Genomic DNA, 22096 nt, shown 5'->3' on the forward strand with positions numbered 1-22096 from the left:
TCCACCGGGTTTTTCTTCTGAGTAGCAACTTATGCAGATTGCCACCCAGTGAGGGCAGCGTTACTTTCTCTATGCCGGCAAAGGTTAGAGTCTCTGGATTTACCCCAGTGAGATTCCCTAATATGGCTTATCAAGCGTGGTACACCTTTACCCGTAGTGACAGAATTATAATGCTCTCTGAATCTAACATATAACAAATGTATTGTCTTCCCTATATAGAAGAATTTACAGGGGCAAAATATTACATATACCACATGGATAGCCTAGCAGGAGATAAAATCGAAAACACGATGTGAAACCGCACCAATGGGCAGGTTACGGCCTGTTATGTGTTGTGAACAAAATGGACAATGACCACATCTGTGGTTGCCTTTTACATGCATTGCAGAACCACATCATCACACACATCACAGTACACACAACACAGATTATTATAGACATCACCGTACGCACAACACATAACCTACATCCAAGCACATAATTATTTTTTCCTTTAGTCTTCTGATTCTGCGGCTCAATCTAGAGGTCCTCAAAGCGCCTCCCAGGGTCGTCAGGGCGGTCGCTATCGAGGGACGCTTCGACAGTCCTGGCCCATCTGCACCTTCCCAGCCTTCCCTCACATCTGATCCCTCAGTCCCATCCACCAGCGCTGGAGCATCGTGGCCGACTTCGTTACATGAAGCTGCTGGTGAGGATATAGCTTTTCCTTTACCCCACCCCTCTGACACTGCTGCCACCTCTAGAACACCTGTGGGTTCTGGGCGGCAGTGCCAGAGGGGTCAGGAAAAGAGCTATGCGCCCGAGTTCTTGCATCTGAATGCAGCCTTCCAGAACTGTCTCAAACTGTTGTCTGAGCAAATGACTGCAGGATTTAATTTTCTCAGCAACAGTATTCTTGAGTTGCACACACGCCTGCATAGGATGCATTCAGAAGCAAGTAAATCGCCAAACCACTCCTTTTTCCAGGCAGTACTCGAGAGCACGGACAAGCAATCTCCTGATCAGCGGATGCATGTAATGCAATCGTGCCAGCTTGCTCTAGCACATGTTAGCTCCCAAGCCCCTCCACCCACCCCGATACTTCCTCCACGACCTGCCCCCCCTCCAGCCACTGTCCTTCCTCCCCCTCCTAGACAATACCAGTGCAGCGCCCCAGAGTTCTGGTCGTTGCAGTACTGTGGCTCTGCCACTAAGGGGAGCCATGGTACGTTCGATGGCACTGAAGGAGTTCCTCCAATCAGGTATCACAGACACCAATATGTTTCACAGCAGGGCCTCCGGGGGGAGCTAAGGGTGCTATTCATTAGGCCACTCCCCACCATAGTGGGTAAACTGGGGGTCAGGCAGGAAGTTAGAAGAGAACGCTGACGGGATTGAACAGAGCAACACCCTGTGGCAGAGGGTGTTGTGAAGGGAGAGACTGTAGGGTCTCTGCCAGGGGTGGGATCCTGGCAGAGGCTTGGCATTGAGAGAACGTAACGGGACCGTGCCTGCTCAGCTTAGCGGCGGTGCCCAAGAAAGGACTAGAAGCGAGGCAGATTGTGCTGAGTGAGAAACGAGATCAAGCAGAAGGAGAATACCAGCAGGGGTTTTGTTGAAAGAGGCAGCACCCTGCTGAGGCGCAATACCGGTGGCCGGAACGCCGAGGGAGTGGATTAGAATACAGCTTCAAGCCATACTCCAAACAGCGGCAGGACAGTCGGTCTCAGGCGGGCTGTCTACCACATATCACCTATGAAGTCTTGGGGGGCAATTGCGGGAGAGGAGCGTCTCTAGGGTCCCGGAAGAACTCCAGGCCTACCTGACAAACGGGTGCCATTCCAACCTGAATACAGGGAAGGGGTGGATTACAGAGGAACATCAAATCGAGTTGTGAGGGAACTTAAGAAACAGACACAACCGTTGTGGGGTCACTTCCCGTGAGCACAGCAGGGAAGGACTACAACACATAGCGCTAGAAGGAAGGCACAGATCTCCACCTGAGAGGAGGACTCTGGAGGTGCCATTGGACCGGCTGGACTTGCGTAGCCTGGTGAACCGTGTTCTGGACTGAGGACTCAGAGATCTCCAGTAAAGAGGTAAAGAGACTGCAACCTGGTGTCCTTGTTATTTACTGCGACCTGCACCCCCACAACTGCACCGCTACATCGCTATCATTACTACCAACACCCACACCTTGCATTTTACTGTGCGCCCCCCCCCACGGCAGGGTCACGGACCGGGGCCTAGCCGCCGTGACAACCCCAGAAGCAGAGACTCAGAGGCCCGGTACCGGGTACCCCTCGGCCCTGCGGCGGTGGAGGGGGCGCTGCACCAGCATCTTGCCCCGTACCAGCATCCTGCCCCGTACAAGCATACTGCCCCATACCAGTTCCCAACCACATCATCCGCGCCTCCCCTCCCTGTCTATCAGTCTCCTTCAACGCCCATCATGCCCCACCCACCACCTCTTTTGCCTCCCAATCCCTCCACTCCATTCCTCAAACCTTCCAAATTCCCAACACTACTCCCAGTTTCATGTCCACCCATTCTTTCTTTCTCCACCCCTTCACCTGTTTTGCCTATTGATCCATCACCAGCACCATCACATTCCTCTCTCCACACTCCCAATGTCAAAGTGTCCCAATCTGACAAGCCCTCCAGGATTATCTCCACCCCACACTATTTAAATTTATAAAGATTTTGGTTGTTAAAAACTTGTTAATAAAAACACAGTTTTTTTGGTTTAAAAATTTTCTTTAATTTATTAATTTATAAGGTTAAATACTTTGGTTAAAACAAGGTACAATACTTTGGGTAAAGAAGGTAAAATGCTTTTGGGAAAACCCGACCAGGTACAATACTTTGGGTAAAAAAGGTACAATACTTTGGGTAATACCCAACCAGGTACAATACTTTGGGTAAAGAAGGTAAAATACTTTAGGGAAAACCCATCCAGGTACAACACTTTGGGTAAAGAAGGTCAAATCCTTTGGGTAACAATGTCCAAGACAAATTTTTCAAACTCTCTCATCCTGCCAGTCTACTCTTCCTTGAGGTGAAATAAAGTATTCAGCAAATTTGTCCCTCATTCTGGAAACTGACACAGAACTTCGATAAGTAATGTTGTGATAATCATGCAAGATGGTTTCTTCAAAGTGGTCATCAATGGAAATCTATTCCTTGCATGTAACAAAATTGTGCAGGACCACACAAGCTTTCACCACCTCGTCCACAGTGTCAGTCTTCAGGTTGATAGCAGTCAATAGAACTCAGAATCCCAAAAGCGCACTCCACCATTCTTCATGCTTGTGTGAGGCGGTAATTAAAAATTCTTGTAGTTTTGCCAGAAACCACTACGTTCTCCATTTGCATCCGCACATATGAGAAAAATTTCTCAGGGTTTCCTCGTAGCTCCATGTATAGTGTAGAATACTCACCACATGTCATTCTCTGAGCAGTGATAGGGTGGATCCACAAACGTCGTCGGCGCAGACGCATGATGCGCTGTCTGTCTCGCTCTTTCTCCAGAACGATTCGCCTCAACAGTAAAATCCACAGTAATCTTCAGAATGTTTGCCATCACGCCTTCCATCTTCGCCACTTGTTCCACAATTTTGTTTTTTAACAAAGTTTGGAATTTTTTTTTCACCACTTAGATTAAAAAAACCTAAATATGTTTGGTGTCTATAAATTCGTAATGACCTGGAGAATCATAATGGCAGGTCAGCATTTAGTGAACCTAGTAAAAAAGCCAAACAAAAAACAAATATGGGATTGCACTTTTTTTGCAATTTCACCGCACTTGGAATTTTTTTTCCTGTTTTCTAGTACATGACTCTTCAAAAGTACAACTCGTCCTGCAAAAAACAAGCACTCACATGGCCATATTGATGGAAAAATAAAAAAGTTATGGCTCTGGGAATAAGGGGAGCGAGAAAACGAAAAACCGAAAAAAGCTCCGGGTATGAAGGGGTTAAGTAAAGACATTCTCACATATAATGAGAACATCAATGTATGTAAAAATTCAGAGTTATTTGAGAGCTGCGCTGATAAGCTTTATCTCATCAATGAGGAGAAAATCAACTGTTTAAAATGTGGCTTCAGCTTTCTGCAACTATTTACAGATGATGAGCATTAAAAATCTACTATATAATTGTCTAAGGGTCACTTCCGTCTGTCTGTCTGTAACGGATATTCATTGGTTGCGGCCTCTGTCTGTCATGGAATCCAAGTCGCTGATTGGTCTCGCCAGCTGCCTGTCATGGCTGCCGCGACCAATCAGCGACGGCCACAGTCCGATTAGTCCCTCCCTACTTCCCCGCAGTCAGTGCCTGGCGCCCGCTCCATACTCCCCGCAGTCACCGCTCACACAGGGTTAATGCCAGCAGTAGTAGCGTTATGCCGCGGGTAACTCACTCCGTTACGGCCGCTATTAACCCTGCGTGACCAAGTTTTTACTATTGATGCTGCCTATGCAGCGTCAATAGTAAAAAGATCTAATGTTAAAAATAATAAAAAAAATAAAAAATCATTATCTACTCACCTTCCGCCGCCTTTCCCGCTCCTAGCGATGCTCCGGTGACCGCTCCATGCAAGCGGCAGGTTCCGGTGGCAAGGATGGTATGCGAGAAAGACCTTCCATGACGTCACGGTCATGTGACCGCGATGTCATCACAGGTCCTGCGAGAAGGACCTGCCATGACGTCACAGTCATGTGACCGTGACGTCATCACAGGTCCTGCGCTCATACCAACCCTGGGACCAGAAGCTGCCGCGTGTACCGCACACTGGGCCAGGACTTCAAAGGGCCTTCGGAAGGTGAGTATATGTTTATTTTTTATTTTAAGTCTGTATACTACGTGGCTCTGTGCTGTATACTACGTCGCTGTGCAATATACTACGTGGCTGGGCAATATACTACGTGGCTGGGCAATATACTATGCAGCTGGGCAATATACTACGTCGCTGGGCAATATACTACGTGGCTGGGCAATTTACTACGTGGCTGGGCAATATACTACGTGGCTGTGCAATATACTACGTGGACATGCATATTCTAGAATACCCGATGCGTTAGAATCGGGCCACCATCTAGTGCCTTATAAGAGGAAGTCAAATGAGTGGTTATATGATAAGGATGGATTTAAAAAAGTTGATCTGGAACACAACCAATAACAAATTAAAAATTGATCAAAATGTTTGTTCGTTTATATTCATGTCCACATTGGAAAGGTATTATAAAAGCAGATGAAAATGTAAAATCACATTCAATGATTCAGACATTTGTAGATTACAAAAAAATCAGGAGTACACATGATTAATTCATTTACCTCTAGTCAATCCTGCTCTGCTGCGACCTTGACCGTTTCATTCCTGTTTCTTCAGTTTTCTACAATATTTGTCCTTTCTTGTTACAATTGTGACATATAAAATCTTTAGTCCCCCACTTACCCCTAAATGAAGAGGACTGTGAGGATGGAGCGGCTTGTACTTTCTTAACAGTGAGTACAGTAGCTGCAAACTGTAATTGCATTATTTTCTCTTTGCGTCCTTTATGTAACGATTCGTTATTTTTCACATGAAAGTAAAGTCCATCGAAAATGGCTCTGAACTCCAGTTGTTTCCAGTGCGGCATCTGGGTAGTTAATTTGGCCCACAGAGTCTTGGTTAACCCATCTATTAATATTTGTACAAGTATTGTAACAACTTCAGGCACTTCCAACAAAGCTTTCTCACTACCTTGATCGTTTACTAATTAACAGAATTGGTGATGCTATTCTCTAACAGATTCTGTAGACCGCTCTTGGATGTTACTTTTTGGATGTCCAATACATGATTGTTTGTAAATGCACTCCAATAGGGGTGCCATAGATGGTACAGTTTAGCTTACACAACAGTCCCACCCCAGAAGGTTTATCGGGGCATCTGCTTATAACAAAAGAGAATGTTCAGTAGTTATGGGATTGTGGCCGAATCTGATAAGAAAAGAGAATTTGGATGCCGGGTAATTTTTCACCAGCTTTTAGAATCACTTTTTGTAATCATTATAGATTTTGTCCCATTAATTTGTTACATTTCCAATGGCAAATCTTTGTGTTGGCATAATCCATATTCTCAACTAAAAACCTCAACAGGCATGAATGCAGTGTGTAATACTTACATTATTGCTTGGCCCTGCATCTGGTGGGTGTGAAAGAGTTTATTAATCAGATCCCATGATTTTCTCGGATTGTTCTTATAATCTCCAACCTGTTTATTTCAAAAGTAAAGTGCAATATGGCTTTCTCATCTTCCATGACTGTCCTCTTGTCATAGGGCATATCCTTTGTGTGTTGGATTCAGATGTCCCTCTACCAGTTCTTGTCTGATGAAGATGCAGTGAATTAGTATATGTATCATCCATCAGTGGTTTGTTTCGGTGACATAATCAGCTAGTTTTTTATATGGACTAATACCATCATTACCATTCCTCCTTTTCCTTATCTTTAAATGAGTTGGAGGTTACTTAGTCCTTATAGGCTGTACACCATGTGCCATCTGCTTCAGCTACTGCATCACATGTATGCTAGAGTCTACTTTGGGCCACCAGGCCAGCATCTGTTCATCACCACACTCCATAATATTCAAGAATCTAGTTCTATTAATTATACTATTTGATGGGAAAGTCGTGGGAACAGAGAGAATAACTACTGGTACAAATGCACTTCTTCTAACCACACACAATGTATTTCATTTCTATAGCAGGGAGAGATACTCTTTAGCAATTTTTCATCTACCGTGCCTTCCCCAATTAGTTCTGGTAGAATATATCTCCCTCTATTCCATATATGGAGATTTACCATAGGCATTAATCACAAATATCATCGGACTCCTTTAAGAATATTGTACGCATTTAGTTCCCTTTTCTGAGGGATCTTTTGATTTTTTCCAAGTACTAGGTAAATTCCCCAATCTGCATATTATCTAGGGAAGCAAAACTAATAGGGAACAATTGTGGATCTCGTCAGACCAACATATGGGTTTTACAATATTCTGCTTATATTCTATTTCACTCTCTGTATTCAACTTTACCTTGAATCTTATTTAAACAAGATCTAAATTTTTACTCCTAACACGTATATCAATATAACCAATAAAAATCAACAAGTACATTTTAAGCCAGTAATACTGTGTATAACAAAGACAAAGTATACAGTTAGGTCCATATATATTTGGACAGAGACAACATTTTTCTAATTTTGGTTATAGACATTACCACAATGAATTTTAAACAAAACAATTCAGATGCAGTTGAAGTTCAGACTTTCAGCTTTCATTTGAGGGTATCCACATTAAAATTGGATGAAGGGTTTAGGAGTTTCAGCTCCTTAACATGTGCCACCCTGTTTTTAAAGGGACCAAAAGTAATTGGACAGATTAAATAATCGTAAATAAAATGTTAATTTCTAGTACTTGGTTGAAAACCCTTTGTTGGCAATGACTGCCTGAAGTCTTGAACTCATTGACATCACCAGACGCTGTGTTTCCTCCTTTTTGACGCTCTGCCAGGCCTTCACTGCGGTGGTTTTCAGTTGCTGTTTGTTTGTGGGCCTTTCTGTCTGAAGTTTAGTCTTTAACAAGTGAAATGCATGCTCAATTGGGTTGAGATCAGGTGACTGACTTGGCCATTCAAGAATATTCCATTTCTTTGTTTTAATAAACTCTTGGGTTGTTTTGGCTTTATGTTTTGGGTCATTGTCCATCTGTGGTATGAAACGACGACCAATCAGTTTGGCTGCATTTGGCTGGATCTGAGCACACAGTATGGCTCTGAATACCTCAGAATTCATTCGGCTGCTTCTGTCCTGTGTCACATCATCAATAAACACTAGTGACCCAGTGCCACTGGCAGCCATGCATGCCCAAGCCATCACACTGCCTCCGCCGTGTTTTACAGATGATGTGGTATGCTTTGGATCATGAGCTGTACCACGCCTTCACCATACTTTCCTCTTTCCATCATTCTGGTAGAGGTTGATCTTGGTTTCGTCTGTCCAAAGAATGTTCTTCCAGAACTGTGCTGGCTTTTTTAGATGTTTTTTAGCAAAGTCCAGTCTAGCCTTTTTATTTTTGATGCTTATGAGTGGCTTGCACCGTGCAGTGAACCCTCTGTATTTACTTTCATGCAGTCTTCTCTTTATTGTAGATTTTGATATTGATACGCTGACCTCCTGGAGAGCGTTGTTCACTTAGTTGGCTGTTGTGAAGGGGTTTCTCTTCACCATGGAGATTATTCTGCGATCATCTACCACTGTTGTCTTCTTTGGGCGCCCAGGTCTTTTTGCATTGATGAGTTCACCAGTGCTTGCTTTCTTTCTCAGGATGTACCAAACTGTAGATTTTGCCACTCCTAATATTGTAGCAATTTCTCGGATGGGTTTTTTCTGCTTTCGCAGCTTAAGGATGGCTTGTTTCACCTGCATGGAGAGCTCCTTTGACCGCATGTTTACTTCACAGTAAAACCTTCCAAATGCAAGCGCCACACTGCAAATCAACTCCAGGCCTTTTATCTGCTTAATTGAGAATGACATAACGAAGGGATTGCCAACACCTGCCCATGGAGTCAATTGTCCAATTACTTTTGGTCCCTTTAAAAACAGGGTGGCAAATGTTAAGGAGCTGAAACTCCTAAACCCTTCATCCAATTTTAATGTGGATACCCTCAAATGAAAGCTGAAAGTCTGAACTTCAACTGCATCTGAATTGTTTTGTTTAAAATTCATTGTGGTAATGTCTATAACCAAAATTAGAAAAATGTTGTCTCTGTCCAAATATATATGGACCTAACTGTAGTTAACAGAAATGGACATAAGTAAAACAAAGCAGCTAAGAGGGCTAGTAATAACATTTGACTGTGTATCTAGTCACCCTTCATCTCTCCCTTTGTAAGAGATACTGTCAGTTTGACAGTGGGTGATAAACGGAGTAAAAAACTTCAATAAGTACATATTCACTCCAGACAGAGATAAAATTGCTCCAGTTAAATAGTTGAAGATTAAAGATACATCAAGGTAAAGTAAATTACATAGTACTTATTACTGTATGCAACAAAATATAACATATATTCTTATCTAAATTGGGTACCAAACTTTACAATCCTTTGAAGAATGGGCAAGTAAACCATAAAATAGGTACCTCAGACAACCCCAGACAGGATCAGGCAGTTACTGGCAGACAAAGTGAAAGCAGGTAAGAAGCTAATTTCTGAGCCCAATGGTGATCCACTTTTCCTGTCAGTGACATTTGGTAGGTTCCCGCCTGGTTGTCCGAGATCCCGGGTTTCGGCACCATGTGATACAGAATAACTTTTGAATCTCCCAAGGATGATGTACAACTTTCTGTAATTTTAAAGAACGTTCATTATGGCAATAAGAGTTCTGATCATTAGTAGAACAGAACTGTCCCATTGTGGCAAGGGTTTATTCTTATAGGAAAAAGGAACAATAAAGCAGGATGATAGGTGGCCACTATACAAGTAATCTAAATCAGACATTTAGCATAACGCCAATCAGAATAAAACAAATGGTTAAAGTGAAGCTACTACGAATAGGGCAGTTGCAAAGATGATAAAAGAAAGACACAGCTCATTTCAGGGTAATAAAACCAAATCGAAGTATGTTGATCTTGTTTTGTTATAAAGACAATAGGTCTTTGTATCCTCTAAAGTATAGTATATTTGACTCCATTTTTTGGCATTGCAAAAACATCCGTTACAGATAATTAGTTGCATGAACAGATCATACTGTGCGGAAGACAGTTTTCTGATTTAAAGGTTGAATTGTGCAATAATAAGATATCTAAAGGAATATCACATATATAGATTTATTAAAATGTATCATCATCCAATCTAATGCAAGAGGGTTCCAACAAAGATTGCTCCATAATGTCCTTTTAAACATCTAGGCTGCACTGGAAACGGCCAATTTCTTCAGATGATCCATAAAAACTTGCAAGCTAACATCATCTGTGAGGATAGGAGCCCCAGTTTCCTGCAATGAAATTTATTTGTGAATATATCATTTTCTAAAAAGCATCAATATAATGTATTGCCAGATATAAATACCTGTAGCATGTAAAGTACATTTAAAAATATTTTTTACTTAACTGAACTGAAGCTTAATGGCGTTTTCCGAGCTCAAGAGAAATTTCTGCAGTCACTGTAGATTGCAGAAAGTCAGGAGTCCCATCTATTCCTATACAAATGGTTGATTACACAAATCGCACAATGGCAGCCACAGGCTGATTAGATTCTCATCCGTTTCTCTCAATAGAGCAAATGTGCGACTAATGTCATTGGAAATGTACTGTAAATGCGCAATGAACAATGTCACGATTTGGGAAATCTCTCTCAATTGCTCTTTGCTCAGAAAACTGCTTTAACCTTAAAGGGGTTGTCTGTGACTTTAACATTGATGGGCTACCCTTATAATAGGTCATCCATGTCCCAGCAACCACGCCGATTAGCTGTTCCCAATGTTGGCTGCGCCAAGTACTGCTCAGTTGTGGAGCTGCAGAGAGCAGATCTGTCAACGGAATAGTGGCCTTGGTCAGGTACTGCACATCCAACCCCAACTGATTCCAAGGGGGTACAGTTAAAGGGTTTATCCAACACTATTTTTTTTTACTATGGGCCTATAAATTAACAGGCAGGTAGGTGCTACCAAACTGCATCTGGTGCCAGGCACTGAGCTCTGCCAGCACAGTGATTGTTCCTGCCACCGATTCAGCAGCTTCCCCTGATGTCACACTGACAGAGCAGCGGCTTCTTTTTCACTCTGCTCTGTTGACGGCGTGTGACTGCCAACATCTTGCTGATTGACAGCCGGCTCCCCGCTGCCTAATTGCAGGGAACCGGCTATTAATCAGTATAATGTCACAAGTCATGCCCGTCAACTAAGCAGAAGAGGAAAAACTGTTCTGTTGATGTTGAGGAACTAAATCAACTTCAGGAGCAGTCAATAGGCAGGAGTGCTGCACCACAATGATCAGACAATGATTACCTATTCTAAGGGTAAGCCACCAATGTTAATATCCCAGACAACCTTTCTAACTTATCTACCCATTATTTAAAAAGGTATCCGTCATTTTATTTTTACATAATTTGATAGATATGAATGAGGAGGGACAAGATAGAAATCAACAGAAGCAAAACAGACAGGCCATCGGAAGTTTTACTAAAATCGCAGTTAGATATTAAGCCTTATTAAAGAAGCACTCCTTCTCCCTTCAAAGTTTTAATTCTCTTAATATATTGCAATCATTATATTATATAGCACTGTGTACTTACAATTGCTCATTTTGCCTTTCTGCCCAGTTAAGACCTGTTCGATTAGATCTTTGAAATCTTGGGATTAATAACTGACTCCCTGAATTCTTTTAGGCTATGTGCACACGTAGAAAATGTGGTGCAGAATTTTCTGCACTAAATCTGCATCTGCAGATTTGATGCAGTTTCTGTGCAGTTTCTGTGCAGTTTCTGTGCAGTTTCTATGCAGTTTTTATGCAGTTTCTATGCAGTTTCTATGCAGTTTCTGCGCAGATTCTATGCAGTTTCTGTGCAGTTTCTATGCAGATTCTATGCAGTTTCTGCGCAGATTCTATGCAGTTTCTGCGCAGATTCTATGCAGTTTCTGTGCAGTTTCTGTGCAGTACAATGTAAATCAATGGGAAAAAAAAAAGCTGTGCACATGGTGCAGAAAAATCTGCAGCAGAAACGCTGCAGAACTGCACAAAAGAAGCGACGTGCACTTCTTTGAAATCTGCAGCGTTTCTGCGCAGATTTTTCTGCACCATGTGCACAGCTTTTTTTTTTTCCCATTGATTTACATTGTACTGTAAATCACAGTGCAGTTCTGCAGCGTTTCTGCAGCAGAAAAATCTGCTGCAGTTCTGCACCAATTCTGCACTAAATCTGCATCGTGTGCACATACCCTTAAGGTGTAAATAGCAGGTCAATTTTCCCTGTATGAGTCATTACTGCAAAAGTCTATGGCGGGGGGGAGGAAGGAGCAGCTAGGTCAATAGGTGAAGAGGGGAATGATAAATGCAAGGACAAGATACTCACTGTATCTACATAGAGCAGAGAAAAGAGATGAATTAGCTGGGTAGAAAGGCAAAATATTACTCTTTATCAAAAAAAATAAATCAAATAAAAAAAGCAATTACAAACATAGTATTTATTTAACTTTACTCATTTTTGTAGGAATTCTGCTATTTGTAACATTATTTAAAGGGGTATTCTCACCTTAGGCCTCCTTCACACATCCTGGTGATTCCTGTGCAGGAAAAACCAGTACTGTGAGATCCGTGGTTCGTGTACGTATGTGACAACTGTGTATCCATGTTTGCTGTCGATGTGTTACATCTATGTGCGTCCGTGTGACACGTACCAGCGCCTGGGCAAAGCAGTACAGTTCGCGCTGATCCCAGATGGCGGCTGCTGAAGGCAGCTCTCATCATTGTTCCAAAGACATACTGATAGGGAATTTAGATTGTCAGCCCCAACAGGGACAGCGACGATAATGTGTGCAAACTGTAAAGCGCTGCGGAATATGTTAGCACTATATAAAAATAAAGATTATTATAAAAAATAAAGATTATTATCATTGTTGCCTGGTCGCACTGAGATCAGCACAGCCAGGAGACAATGATAGGAGTTGTCATCAGCGTGACTCGTACTAGCGCCTGGGAAGAAGTTGTACAGTTTGCGCTGTTCCCAGATGCCAGGTGCTGAAGGCAGTTCTCATTGGTGTCGCCTGGTCGCGCTGAGATCAGTGTGACCAAGAGACAATGATGGGAGTTGTATTCAGCAGCTGCTGTGTAACTCATGTGTAAAAAAAAACATTAAATAAAAAAAAAGTTTTGGTCTCCTGCGCAATTTTGATAACCAGCAGACGGAAAGCTCACAGCTGGAGATTGATGTTAATAATCTTGGAAAAGGGGCCATATGCCAAAAAATTCCCTGGTTATTAATAACAGCTCACAGCTGTTTGCTTAGCCTTTATTGGTTAATTTATGGGGGGCCCCAGAAAAAAAGTGACACCCACACCATTTTTTCTATTTAATTCTTTGTTTTACATGAGAGTTACACTGCTGCTGATGAATACAACTCCCATAATTTTCTCCTGGTCGCGCTGATCTCACAGAGACCAGGCGACAATAATGAGAACTGCCTTCAGTAGCTGGTGCCTGGGAACAGCGTGAACTGTACTGCTTCTTCCCAGGCGCCGGTACGTGTCACACTGATACATGAACTGAGAAAGGAAGGAGAACTTCTGAAACGCGCGTCGAGGAGGGCGGGAGATTGTTGTGTACCACTAGGTATGTGATTTACATGTTGATACCAATGTACCTTTACTTGGGCAGCTATATGTTTGTATTTATTAATTACTCCGGGGGTATCATGCTATTACCGCCTATGCATGTGCGGCATTGCCTGTCACTTTTTAGCCATGTCTCTTGTCAGCTGACCTTTTTGTATTAACAAATATATTATGCTGCAATGTAGTAGCTGCACAAAGCAAAATTTTGCCATATGAACCATGTAATGGGCAAAGTCGCCATCTACCCACGCCTTATTGCATATCCACAAGCAAGCTCAACATGTGCAGACATCTCTTTATGAGCTGCCTGGCCAGGCACGAAAGGGGGGTTTCCATTAATGAGATAGTTGAAGATCCTGTGGATATGCCATAGATGTCTGGGGAAAATGACCTTTAAAGGGAATTGTCAGCTAATTCATGCTGCTAAAACCGCCTACCTTACAAGACTGACAGGGTTCTGCCCCTTATACACAGCAGGAGAGACCTGTCAATCTAGCCCAAAGAAACCAGAAGGAACACGCCACTTGGAGTAATCCCCTTGTCCTCGACCATGCTTTCTACTACGTAAAACATATGTTTATAGTAGATGGTCTAGGATTCATGCTGCTGATGCATTGGGCAGCATGTATGAGCTCACAGGTTCCCTTTAATACACTAAAATATTATTCACTGAACACATAAAAAAGCACAAATCCACATAAATACTGACCTGTCCCCAGCCATACATATTACTATGAGTCTGGGAAGGATTCACTTTTGAAAGCAGAAAGCGTGCCTGGAAAATAAAACAAAAGTCCAATAGAACTTTTACAAATCATTTTTTCTTAGTGTATAAAAAAATGTCAAGATAAAACACAAAGCATGGGTCAAATAACAGTATACATTTCTAGGAGTCGGGGAAGTCTGGATGGAAGAAGAATGTTCACCTTGTTAGCTTCTATCATGTTCCTACATGTTCTACACGATTCTAACAAATATAGCCAGTTATTGTTATCCATTCACAAGATATTATTCATCTGTGACCTCTTTCCCCAACTCAAGTAGACACATACTATCCCCAAACAGAACTACAAATTGATTTCTTGTTGGCAATAAAACTATTATTCTTATAGATAGGTGGATCAACTTTGAATCAAAATTCCTGTAATTCTCTGGTTCCCGCAAACGTAAAAAAATGTTTAATTCGATCTATGAGGATCGTAAAATGAAATGCCTCTCGTGCTGTATGTGGAGTCGGAGAAGGGATTTCCCCCTAATGTAGAGCTATTAGCAACTGCCTCATTGGGTTTTTTGCTTTCCTCTGGATCAACATGTTAGGCTATATATTGAACTCAATGGACTTAAGTCAATAAGTGCAAACATTTTTAAAGAGTCTCGCCAGCTAAACATGGTAAGCGGACAGGGCAGGAGACAGGTAAGCTATGCCAGATATTCAAACAAACATGCTTCTCGTTCAGTTGCACTACATCATCCAATTTCCATATCTCTGCTTCATATATGTTTTAGCTGCTGCTTCCGTTCACCTTTACCGACCTTTGATATATTCTAAACAGTATCTATACATCAGTCCCTCTCTCCTCCCCTCTCCTATGTACAACACAGAGGCCCTATTGACATTTCTCAATCATGCAAAACCATCCACTACCACCATACAAAACGCTCACACAAATCATTAAACCTCCTGCTCTTTCTCTTCTCTCTCGTTGTCGCTGGCGACATCTCTCTCTACCCTGGGCCATTATACACTACTACTGTATATCTACCTGTCATCCTGCAGCATATTTACACCCAGCCAATTTCATAAACATTCAGGGCATGCCTTCCCTGTCTCTTTTAATTGCGCCCTTTAGAACTCACAGTTAGCGTGCAACAAACTCCTCTAAATCCAAGATATTTTCCTTTCAAATTCCATCAAACTTCTGACTCTCACTGAAACCTGGATCCAGCAGTCTGACACCACCGCTGCTGTTCTCTCATATGGTAGGCTACAATTCTCATACCTGACCTGAGAGCAGACAAGAGGTGGAAGTAATGGTTTGCTCTTGTCATCAGAATGTGTTTTCCAGGTTTTCCCCCGGTCCCCTCCCTTACGTTTCCTTTCTTTGAAGTCCACACTGTTAGACTCTTCAAACTCTTCTCCCTGAGAGTGGCCGTTGTGTATCGTACTCCAGGTTTCTCCCATCAGTTCCTGGATCACTTTGCCACCTGGCCTCTACACTTGCTATCCTGTGATATTCCCACTCTCATCATGGGTAATTTTAACATCCCCATTGATGAGCCGCTCTCTGGATCTGCCTCTCATCTGCTTTCTATATCTTCCTCCTTTGGCATTTCACAGCTTACTAACTCTCCTACAAATGATGGCGGGAATACTCTGGACCTGGGCTTCTCAGAACTCTGCTCGCTGCATGACTTTACTAACTACCCTCTCCCACTCTCTGACCACAAACGTCTTTCCTTCTCTGTCAAGAACTGTCTCCACACGCAGGACACCCCTATTTACTACACACACAGAAATCAGCTTTCCATCGATACCATGTGGCTTATCAACAATCTACAGTTATCTTTATCTCCCATCTCCTTCTTTTCCTGTCCAGACTCAGCATTGTGACATTATAACAATACTTTGCAGAGCGCCCTGCATGATTTCATCCACTATAATTTCATGCTCACAACTTATAACTCTGCTCTCCATCTGGCTATACAAGTCTACTTCACCGCCCTCATCACATCAGTAGCCAACAATCCAAAATGACTCTTTGAATCCTTCCACTCCCTTCTGAGCCCCAAAGTACAGGCCCACATCACCAACTTAAGCGCTGACTATCTGGCCACTTATTTCCTACAAAAAAATCAATCACATGTGTCAGTACATTTTCACACAAACCCCTCAGAGCCTGGATCACATTCCTTCCCTCACCTCAAGTGCACTTTCCATCTTTAAGCCTGTCACAGAAGAAGAAGTCACCAGGCTCCTCGTTTCTTCTCATCCTAAAACCTGCAACAGTGACCCTATTCCCTCACATCTCCTTCAGTCCCTCTCCCCAGCTGTGACTACCCACCTAACTAAAATATTTAACCTCTTTCTTTGGATATCTTTCCCTCTTTATTCAAATACGCCATCATAACCCCTTTTCTTAAAAAGCCATAGTGTACCCTCGATTTCCTTATAGATTGTAGCTTGTGAGCAGGACCCTCACTCCTCCTGTAACTGTTGAAGTGTGTCACCTTGTATTCTTTTTATTGCCTGCACATGTCCCTGTTTAATTTTAAAGTGCCGCGTAATATGTTGGCGCTATATAAATATTATTATTAAACTATTATCCTCAGCCACACACTGCTACACTACAGCAGCCAGGGAATGCGCTAATGATGTCAGGCACATCTCTGCATGCTTCTCTAAAATACCTTGCAGATATCACATCATATGGCCTGGCCTAGTCAACCACTCAAAGGGACCTATCAAAGGCAGTGCATAATTAAAACCCATATATACAGTATATATATATATATATATATATATATATATATATATATATATATATATATATAAAGTTGCATTAAAAATGGCCGACTTCAAATGGCAGCCATGGTCACCGCGCATCTTGAAAAGTTTTCCCCCTCCTATATACGAATGTGCCACAAACGGGAAGTTATCACCAACCATTCCCATTTTATTTAGGTGTATCCATATACATGGCCCATTCCATTATATATACACACATACGTTCCTAAGGCTAATTCATAGGCTGGTGAATGCTCAGATAGCAGGCTAATCATTAGGCACAGCCATGCGGGCTTCATCATTATATACTGCAGATAACACATTACATGGTCTAGAGCAGCAAAAAAGGGGGACGATCACTGTAAAACATGAGGGTCTGCAGCGCTATTTGAGTTTAACCCCTATACCACCTGCCTGGCGATTTTCAGTTTTTGTTTTTTTTGTCCTTTTCTTCCAAGAGTCATAGCTTTTTTTTATTTTCATCCTGCCACATAGTGTACTGAAAGCCAGGGAAAAAAATACAATTGTGGTGAAACTGCAAAAAAAAAAGTGCAATTCCACAAAGTTTTTTAGTTTTTTTATTTATCATGTTCAATATATGGTAAAACTGACCTGGCAATATGATTCCCTAGGTCAGTACGAGTACGCAGATATCAAACATGTACTGAATATAAAAATACCAGAAATCCCAAAAATTATACAGGGAACTCCCAATACAGTTAGGAAAAATGGGGTATGTTGATCCCAAAATAGATATAAAATAGTAAAAAAAAAAGCCTATTTAATTAAAAATGACATTTTATTGAAAAAGTCAAAAGAATTCATAGGCAACATTAAACAAAAAATTAGTAGTAGGTCAAATGGTGAGGACACAAAAAAATGTGACAACACAAAAGATACATAAATGTTATAGCTAATTGAAAAGCAAAATAATATTTTTACACATTAGTTAAATAGATTGCTGAAAGTCACAATCCACAAATAGAAATTAATTCAAAAGATCTCAATGTAGTAATATAGTATAGCCAGTAGATGGCACCCAAGTACAATCATGTACTAAAAAACATGTTGTAAATAGGGGCTAACTCCTTTTAGTGTACTTCTCCCTGTTCAATCCTTGTATTTTTATCAGCACTTACTTGGCTTCCTCCATGTTCTGTGTCAATGTAACGAGGCATTGGGAAACGTGAGCAAAGGATCTCCTGTCCATCATCAACAGGGGCCTGAAGCAAATGTCTGAAATTCTCATACTCAGGCATATCTTGATAGCCCGCTTTCCTCCATTGTGCAATAGTCTAGATGAAAACAGAACAAGGAGGGGAAATTAACTAAAATATTAATAATATAAATTAAACACAAAACTGATAAATGAAAAAAATATTCCATTAATACATTTGAGAGAATCAAACTTACCTCACCATGATAAATAAGGATCTGGAAAAATGTGTCCATCAGCAGGATCCTATCTGGTAGAATGCTAGTGCTATCAAGCAATACAGGCTGTAAAATCAATAAATAATTTATTTGCATTAATGAGTTTTCAAGAAACCTGATACATTTCATATACAGTATATTTACATTAAAGGTGCACTCCTGTGAAGTTAGATTTTTTACTAAATCTGTGTATATGTGCATATGATGTAGTGTGAGTGTATGAATATACTCGCCTATCGCTGCATTCCCTGGTATCCAGCATCCAGATCTGTTCTTATTCCATCTCTACATGTGAGCAGGATGTCTCCTTTTACAAAGGAAGCCTATGGAATGTCGGCTTACATTGTAAAAGCCACCATTACAGACCACTAACATCACTGAGAATAGGAGCGGAATGGTGCAGGAGACCGGAGAAGGTGGCTTTAGGCGAGTATATTAATACACACAAACTGCACTACATACACAGATTTAGTAGAAAAAAAAAGTTTAAGCGAGGTGTCTCCTCTGCTTCCTACAACCCAGTCAGCTAAACTTTCTTGTGCTCCATGTTGGGCTTTGTGAGTATCCTGGTGTGCTCCCATGTGTTTACCTTCCTAGGCTTATATAAGGCCTATCAGGAAACACACCTGTGTCTTGATATCCAGAATTTTAGTTTGTATGTGCACAGCTCACTGTCCCCAGTCTCCAGGATGTCTCCTGACTACCTGCGACTTCCAAAACCTCTGGTATTTGTTCCCAGTCTTCCAGGGCCTCTGTTACCAGTCTCATTCTCCAGGATGTCTCCTGTTTACCTGCGACTTCCAACACTGCTCAGAGCCAGCTGTAGTTGTCTGTCAAGTTGGGTGGGTGGAGTATGGATACGCTTGTACTCATTAGCTACAGGGTCTTGCGAAAATATTCACCCCCATTACATTTTTCGTGTTTTGCTACCTCTCAACTTGGAATTTCACTGTTTTGAAGCTTTGCATCAGTTTATGTAAAGAACATGCCTTCATCTGTGAATATTTGGTTTTCTTTTTATTGTGAAGCAGATCATCAGAGATTGGGATTATTTTATTTATAACCCAACCCTGATTTGTACTTCTCAACCACTTTGGGATTACCCCCGAGGAAGCCCCATTTGGCGTGCAATACACATGGGGATTGTGGTCCTCAGTTATTCCCCGTCTATGCTCACAGTCTCCTTTTATACATAGAGACCAGAATAAGCCAATTCATCACTCTTTAATAGAACTTTCTACCACCTTTTCATTACATCTGGTATTCAATTTCTTTTGCATGTATAATTATCAGACTCCTCTTCTATCATACTCCTTCTTTGCAAATTGGGTGTATTTATTTCCATAAGGTATTCATTCAGTTTTGCCTGCAGCAGTTGCTTGCTTCATTTGATGTATGGACTTTTTTCTCACCTTTTATCCTTGACCGTTCGTACAGCCTCATATATTTTTTCAGCATATACTTTATTTACAGTGGGGGAAATAATTATTTGATCCCTTGCTGATTTTGTAAGTTTGCCCACTGACAAAGACATGAACAGTCTATAATTTTAAGGGTAGGTTAATTTTAACATTGAGAGATAGAATATCAAAAATAAAATCCAGAAAATCACATTGTATAAATTATATAAATGTATTTCCATTTTGTAGTGAGAAATAAGTATCTGATCCCTCTGGCAAACAAGACTTAATACTTGGTGGCAAAACCCTTGTTGGCAAGCACAGCAGTCAGACGTTTTTTGTAGTTGATGATGAGGTTTGCGCACATGTCAGGAGGAATTTTGGTCCACTCCTCTTTGCAGATCATCTCTAAATCATTAACATTTTGAGTCTGTCGCTTGGCAACTCGGAGCTTCAACTCCCTCCATAAGTTTTCTATGGGATTAGGGTCTGGAGACTGGCTAGGCCACTCCATGACCTTAATGTGCTTCTTTTTGAACCAGTCCTTTGTTGCCTTGGCTGTATGTTTTGGGTCATTGTCTTGCTGTAAAGTCACTGAATAAGAAAACAGCTGACCGCACCATCCAATTTCAGGCTTTGTGAACACACCGGCTGTCAGCATACGCTGGCCAGCTGATCTCGGGTGCCGAGCCCAGAAGACACACTGTTGTAAATCATAGAAGGAAGAAGTGGCAGCACTCACCGATCTTCAAAGCAGATGAATCTTTATTGCATTAAAATCTTCACGGCTCGGGGGTGCATATACAACGGAGTGTACAAGCTCAAACGACGGCCGTTTCACGCTGCTTGAGCGCTTCAACGGGTTTCACTCAAGATCGTGAGTGCTGCCACTTCTTCCTTCTATGATTGTCTTGCTGTAAGACCCAGCCACGACCCATTTTTTTTCCGGGCGGAGGAAGGAGGTTGTCACTCAGGATTTTACAGTACATGGCTCAATCCATTCTCCCATTGATGTGGTGAAATAGTCCTGTGCCCTTATCAGAGAAACACCCCCAAAACATAATGTATCCTCCTCCATGCTTGACAGTGGGAACGGTGTTCTTTTGGTCATAGGCAGCATTTCTCTTCCTCCAAACACGACGAGTTGAGTTAATGCCAAAGACCTAAATTTTTGTCTCATCTGACCACAGCACCTTCTCCCAATCACTCACAGAATCATCCAGGTGTTCATTTGCAAACTTCAGATAGGCCTGCACATGTGCCTTCTTGAGCAGGGGGACCTTGCGGGTACTGCAGGATTTTAAACCTTTTATGGCGTAATGTGTGACTAATGTTTTTTTTGGTGACTGTGGTGCCAGCTGCCTTGAAATCATTAACAAGTTCCTCTACTGTGTAGTTTTAGGCTGATCTCTCACCTTCCTCATGATTAAGGATACCCTACGAGGTGAGATTTTGCATGTGCCCCAGATCGATGTGGATTGACAGTCATTTTGCATTTCTTCCATTTTCTCACTATTGAACCAACAAATTGTCTTCTCTCACCCAGCGTCTTACTTATGGGCTTGTAGCCCATTCCAGCTTTGTGCAGATCTATGATCTATCTTGTCCCTGACATCCTTATAAAGCTCTTTGGTCTTGCCCATGTTGTAGAGGTTAGAGTCTGACTGATAAATTGAGTCTGTGGATAGGAGTCTTTTATAAAGGTGACTATGTAAGACAGCTGTCTTTAATGCAGGTAACGAGTTGATTAGGAGCGTCTAACTGGTCTGTAGGAGTCAGAACTCAATGGGTGGAAGGGGATCAAATACTTATTTTTTACTGGAAAATGCAAATAAATGCAAATAAATTTAAAGAATTTATACAATGTGATTTTCTGGATTTTATTTTTGATATTCTATCTCTCAATGTTAAAATTAACCTACCCTTAAAATTATAGACTGCACATGTCTTTGTCAGTGGGCAAACTTACAAAATCAGCAAGGGCTAAAATTCTTATTTCCCCACTTTACCTGATGTGTTGAGGTAGACTGCCTATACTGTTATATTTATATACATATTATATGTTGTTTATATATACTGTATTTTTCGGATTATAAGATGCACTTTTTTCCTCCAAATTCGGGAGTAAACGGGGTGGGATGTCTTATAATCTGAAAAGAGCTTACAGGTGGCTGGTGCCGATGTAGTGGGGTCACAGGAGGCAGGGTCGCTGCTTCAAGAGGCCAGCGGCAGCAGTAGCTGCAGTGCCTGGGATCCCGCCGGTGAGCGGAGTCCATTTTCAAAATGATATCCCTGCGATGGGCTTCGGGAAAATGGCAGACATGGAGCGCTTTTGCAGATGGAGATCTCAGGTGACGATGATGTAAAATACAGGTCAAATACTGGACATGTGAACGTGGTCTAAAGATACAAAT

The 22096-nt window shown here is 41.7% G+C and overlaps 1 protein-coding gene across 1 annotated transcript in view; it reads right to left on the reverse strand.

Annotated features, from left to right (window-relative positions):
• Positions 1 to 8812: 8812 nt before the first annotated feature.
• The window catches only part of LOC143773945 (protein transport protein Sec23A), a 382144-nt gene continuing 368860 nt past the window's right edge, over positions 8813 to 22096 (reverse strand). Inside the window, exons 17-20 of the mRNA XM_077261251.1 lie at positions 18262 to 18348; positions 17988 to 18143; positions 14053 to 14118; positions 8813 to 10010 (exon numbers count right to left, since the gene is read on the reverse strand). Coding sequence (XP_077117366.1) covers positions 9921 to 10010; positions 14053 to 14118; positions 17988 to 18143; positions 18262 to 18348 — 399 coding nt within the window. The 3' untranslated portion in view covers positions 8813 to 9920. The remainder of the gene's footprint in view (positions 10011 to 14052; positions 14119 to 17987; positions 18144 to 18261; positions 18349 to 22096) is intronic.

Source organism: Ranitomeya variabilis, chromosome 1 (assembly GCF_051348905.1).
Source record: "Ranitomeya variabilis isolate aRanVar5 chromosome 1, aRanVar5.hap1, whole genome shotgun sequence".
In the NCBI taxonomy this organism is placed as follows: domain Eukaryota; kingdom Metazoa; phylum Chordata; class Amphibia; order Anura; family Dendrobatidae; genus Ranitomeya; species Ranitomeya variabilis.